At 37.8% G+C, this 6,000-nt stretch overlaps 1 protein-coding gene across 19 annotated transcripts in view; it reads left to right on the top strand.

Annotated features, from left to right (window-relative positions):
* The first annotated feature begins 562 nt into the window (after window positions 1–562).
* The window catches only part of LOC105149771 (uncharacterized), a 172,291-nt gene continuing 166,853 nt past the window's right edge, over window positions 563–6,000 (top strand). For 17 of the 19 annotated variants that reach the window (XM_087414521.1, XM_087414520.1, XM_087414515.1 and 14 more), the window contains exon 1: window positions 563–1,987. In XM_087414521.1, coding sequence (XP_087270647.1) covers window positions 1,697–1,987 — 291 coding nt within the window. In that variant the 5' untranslated portion in view covers window positions 563–1,696. The remainder of the gene's footprint in view (window positions 1,988–6,000) is intronic. The other 2 variants (XM_087414516.1, XM_011062416.2) reach the window with 1 other exon arrangement.

Here is a 6,000-nt window from a genome sequence, read left to right as displayed (position 1 = left end):
ATTATTTTGAATATTTAAAGTACTTATATAAAAGGAAAATGTAAATTTTTTTATCATTTAAAAAATTTTAATTTTTAATAATAAAAATAACAAATAAAATTAATAAACTATGTTACAAAAATGTATTATTAAACAAAAATATAATCTTATTCACACAACTTTCATATGTATATAATTTATATAATTTATAAAAAAAGTGTAAATATATTAAACATATTTTCAAATTTAACTTTCTTTTAGGGGGACTGTATGTCTAATATATCCTTAAAGCATTCATAATTTCTACATCCCCAATTACTTTATCTCTCTAATATTTAATATCTATTCCTGTTGCCATAATATTTCTTCCATTGTGGACAGGGTAAATCACACACGTATATGAAGGCACTTATTATACACTTGGATTTGCAATGCGTATCGCATACGTACACGTTTGGCGGGCCGTTAGAGCGAAGTGGTTGCGCGGCGGCGAGGCGAGACGCGACGCGGCGCGACGCGCGACGAACCGAGCCGAAGGTGGCCGAGCGATGCCGAAGCGACGAACCCTCTGTCCTCGCGTCGTAGTGTCGCCCCACCACATCCAGTCGTACCGCGAATGTTATACTGTGCGCTTCGTATGCACGCTTTCCCGTGCTTTTCTCCCTCGTAACGGCGACGTGCTGTGAGGTCCGAGAACGCGAAAAGCGAGCGTTTCCTTTCGCTTCACGCGCGACGTTCGCCGACATATCGTCCTGTCTGTCCTTTCTATCTCTTTCTCGTCTTTTTATCACTGCCGTAAATCTTGTTCTTTCGTTGACCAGCGGCGACGATCGCCGTGAAGTTTGCCGCCGTCGGCAGACGGTGCGTTCGTTTCTCTCGTCCGTTCGACCGTCCCGTTCGCGTCGGCGAAGGAAAGAGGAAGGCGACAGGAAGTCGTAAGGGTTAGAGGGAGAATAACGGAGCAGCGGCACGAGACGACGATCGACGCCGTCGCCGCCCTCGCTGTTATCGTCCGATGTGTGAAAAGTGCGCGAGTCCGCGAGAACGCGACGCCGACAACAGTATCGATAGCGTAACGTGCTGAACGTTGCCGCGGAGGAACGCGCGGCAGTTTCATACCGAACGGGGAACGCGCGCTCGCGCGTGTCCCGATCGTCATCGTTCGCACATAACGCTCGCGTTAAGATCGCGGCATCGAAGTAGTAGTTCGGAAGTAATCGCGCACGCGGAGTGGTGAGAGTCGATCGCAGAAATCAAGCGTCGAAATTAAGCGTCATTGAAGCGAGATCGGCGATAACGGGGCGTGCGATCGGAGCGGCGAAGATGCATTCCAGATGGACGATGACGCCGCGACGTCTGTATTGTCTGTAACGGTCGCCACCGTCGGTTGGGTAAGAACGTCGCTGTATTTACTATTTAATCGTCCCTCCACGCGAAAGTCCGCCGCCGCGATCCGCGCGCGACGGTGTATCGACGTGAATCGCACGGGTTATGACGCGCTGCGCCGCTTAGGGACGCTCGACAAGCGCTCGTAACCGGAGCCCCGGATAACCGCGAGTGCGTGCGTGCGTGCGTGCGTGCGTGCGTGCGTGCGCGACAACGACAGCGACAGCGATGGAGAACGACCCGGCGGCCAAGTCCTGGCCGTCGGGCCCGGCGACGGGCAAAGGATCATCGCCGTCCTGCCTGGAGGCGTCGATGCCGCGGAAGTTCCGCGATGGAGACCTCCGTGCGGGGACCGTGGGCCTCAATTGGGCGCTGTGCGCCCTCTGCCTCGCCAGCTTCGCCGTGTCCGGCGTGCTCTTCTACCGCGAGCTCGGCTTGGAGTCCAGGATCGCGAGTTTGGAAGCACGCTGCATGCGCGTCCAGGATCCTTCGTCGCCGGTGGAAGTCCTGGTGCAGAGGCTTAAGGCGGAGATGCAGGAGCAACTGCGGCAGACGCAACGGCTCGATTCCACAGCGATCTTCAGGCCCAAACGCGACATCTCCGAGTGTAATTGTCCTCCAGGTAAATCAGCCTTAAAAAAAATTGCTCGTCTCTTCTTCGTAAATTGGTGTTTTACTGACTGCGCGGCTTTAATGTATTCTATTACAATGTTTGCCTCTCATGAAATATTGTTTAATTGTTGATGATAATTGGCGTAATTATGGATGCTTTTACGTCGAATCTCAATATTATGAATTGTTATAGTAATAGTATGAACTGTGTGTTAATCACTCCGGGAAAAAAGGCATAGTGATAGTAAAAACCATAGGGTAAGGTGGTACAATTTCGAATATTGTATTGTACAATTCTCAATAAAATAAGATTTAAATCCAATTTTTGAAGTTTAAAATTGGTTTTTTTTGTTTGGTGGGGAATTTCCTTTAGTATATTCTTCACATAATGGAAATCAAGATTACCAATTTTGAATTTCAAATATTTTGTTCAGAATTGTATCATGTTCGAAATTATTATGTTACCCTAAAAGTGACAACTGTATAAGTTTTATATGTAGAATTAATATACACACAAACATAGTTGAATAAACTGCATTCCAACTATAAAATAGTTTATTCAATTATATTGTATATTAATTCTTATAATGTACATGATTGGATCATTTTTGTGTCTCGTGCATTTCTTTTCTTTAAAACATTGGATGCACCAAGTAATTAGTTATAACATATTTTTTTAATACACAACCTTACATTAACCCACCTTAACCTTACAATACTTTTTAAAGATGTTCAAATAGTCATAAAAAATAATTATAAATAAACATAAATTAATTTATAAGTAATTACAATTATTTATAATTAATTTTTAAATGATTTATAAAATATTTTAAAGATGTTAAAATACATGTAAGAATCATTTGATAATTTTTGTATGCTTGTGAAAGTGATAAAAATCAATGTGTGTATTAAGTTGTCATATTTACAGTTACTATGTTTTTTTTCTATAAGTGGATAATTACATAATTAGCAAAATTACGGATGCTTTTATAATAATATTGTTTCAGTACTTAATATAATATAAAAATCATTATGATAATATATTAACATACGAGGATACAAGAAATTGATAAACATTTTATACACATCTTTGTAGATTTGTTTTATTTCTTAAAAATTACCAATTATATTTCTTTCAATTGCTACAATGTAAGTTACATATTGTAAATATGTAACTTCAAAATTATAGACTATTTTGTAATAAAATTAATTAACGGTGTCTAAAATTTCACGTATTATTCGATCAAAAATGATTGAAAGATAATTAATTTTGACGTATTTATTAGAAATGTGGAATTTTTAAATAATGCTATTTTTCACAAAAATGAATATCCGATATGTGAGTCAAACTCGAAATATCGCAGTAAATTATCATAATTTCTTTATTCAATGACACATAAAAACGTTCGATATTTCGCGAATTGACATCTTAGTAAAGTGCTAATCGAAGGATTTACAGCAACTCCTAATTGCGGAAGTAATCCATAAAACAAACTCCGTTTGTTTCCGGCGAATCCAATTATGTCGGAAAGAATTCTTGTTTCCAACGTATCGCAGATCTTACAAATGTTTGTGTAAAGAAAGTAGAGTGAAGAATTTTTGCAATTATTATAAATCGGTTTTCTAGCAAATCCTTTAAAAAAGGTACCTTGTGTAAGCTCTTGGTTTATCGAAGCGAGCGAAGAAAAGTGTAATCAGGACTTGTAAATGTTACGCTTTCTTCAGTCACACGATACTATATCCGATACTATATCCGATCTCTTCATTATACTAACAAAAATACAACCGAACTTTTTTACGGTTAACGAATTAAGCTTTACAAGACTCTTTAGATTAGGTACGCTTGCATCTTCTTATCTTCTTTGATTCCAACGAAGAAAAAGTTTTAAAGAGTCAGGAAATTACATATTGCGCATTCTAAATCAAGTTAGAATACAGAAAGGGTACTTTATTATCAAATTGTGCTGTGAACATTGAAATTAGCTGACTGTAAAAAAAAATACTCCAATCTCTTGATATTGTATATCGTGCATTTACATTTTTATTACTACGGTAGACTCGTAATTCCATTTTGCCCACTCGACGTCGCATCTGATATCGTTTTGCGAAAAGCGCGTTGCGCTGCTTTTCTATCGTGTCTTCTGTTTGAAACTCTATTCTAACCAAACGATTCTCTCTACAAACACCCGCTTTCGCTCCACGGCTTGCTTGCCGCGACTTCACTCCCAACTCTTATTCATGACAGAACAAAGTAGCAAAAGAGCAAAACGCAAAAGCCGCAACGTTGGAAGAATCCGCGAACGGAGTCACCTCGACCTACGAAACGTGCGAACGTAATAATAAAAATGAGGAAGAAAATTCACAAGAAAAATCACGGTGGTTTCAGTCATTTCTGGATCTCATCTTATATAGCACAGATCTTCAAGAAATTGTCCTAAGATGTTCTACGTTCTTAGAATGTTTCTACGCTATAGAAAAAGAATAGTTGCAAATTGGATTAATTGCAATTTTGCTTGAAAGTAGACAAATAAGAATTTTCTAGTTGACTCTATTATGATTATAATTGAGATAATCAGAATTCTGATTGATATGATTAGACTCTTCTGGTTCGTTTATCTTTAACCAGAAAGGAGGATACTTTAGCCTTTTCGCGATCATAGTATCGTTTTATTTTTACATTTTCTTATGCATTTTCTTTATGAAATCAGAAATTATAATAATGGCACTTAAGAAAAAATTGGTACATTGAAATAGAGAATAAAATCCTTTTATTCACATCGTTACGAAAATCGCTGTCGGTTATACGCTTCAATCATTTAAAAACTAATTCAGAGTTGGATTAACAATTGAATGATTGAAGCATAATTGACATAGGTTAGATATTAAAGAAACAATGGTAATCGATATTAAAGGAAAAATGATAATCTAATCCGATGAATTAAATAATATTCTGTTTTTAACTTCCATCTATGTCAAAATGTAAATTATTTCTGTGGTTATAGTTTCAAAGTAGACATGGTCCATATTATGCACTTAGTAAATAATAAAAATTTAAGTCAAATTTAATACATTTTTTAAATTAAATTATTTTCCATTGTTTTAGTTAAATTAACGACATATTAGATACGCAAGAGTAATAGTTTCGACCTGTAGATATTGAAAATAACTCAAATTGATTATAATTTGATATTATAAATTTAACAGTGTAACTGACAGTAATTTCGTAACGAATAAGGATTTTTATAACTTTATTTCAATATATCAATTTTTTCTTGAGCGTAGCGTCATTATAATGATAATTTTTGGATTCCACAAAGAAAGATACATAAGAAAATGAAATGAAACGAATGATCGCAAAAAAGTTGTCCTCCCTTCTTTTCTCAGAGAAGGACATTCCTAAAATTTGCTGTCTGGGATAGGACGATTTTAGATTAAGTATCTGTGTCATTCCAGTCGAATGTCGAGCAAATGTCATCGTGCACTTTGAAAAGAGTACGAAGGCGCTCCTTCTCGCGTTCTTGTCTCATTTGTCAACATTCCATCTGCGTGAGCCAAATGATCATGACTGCACATGATCGTCGATCGTCGTCAATCGGCCAATAAATAGAAGAAAGGAAGAAAGAAAGAGACTGTTCGCGTGTTGACTCAGTGAAATCGAAGCTTTGTGCGCGAGGCTCCTTCCTGTCATTAAGACAGATGCGCGATTGCTTCATTGCAGCTTTCATCAAGTCGCACTCGCCGAGGTTCCAGCAATAACTGTTACGATAATCATGCTATGTATCCGTGTCATGACAACTCCACATATGCATCATCGGTTAAACGTTAGGTATCGACGGTACCGTTAGGGAAGGGCGATGTAAAAAAAGTATTGCAAATATTTACGTATTTATTTATTTTGTTATATATTTATATTCTGTGATATTTATTTCATTATACAATAAATACTTGCGTTTCAGAGCAATCTGCGTGTTTATATATACCGTTACGATCGTTACGGGTATTTGACGGTAATGAATTAATGCG

Source organism: Acromyrmex echinatior, chromosome 16, assembly GCF_024713525.1.
Source record: "Acromyrmex echinatior isolate Ae372 chromosome 16, ASM2471352v2, whole genome shotgun sequence".
NCBI lineage: Eukaryota > Metazoa > Arthropoda > Insecta > Hymenoptera > Formicidae > Acromyrmex > Acromyrmex echinatior.
This window is presented reverse-complemented; position numbering and strand designations above follow the sequence as displayed.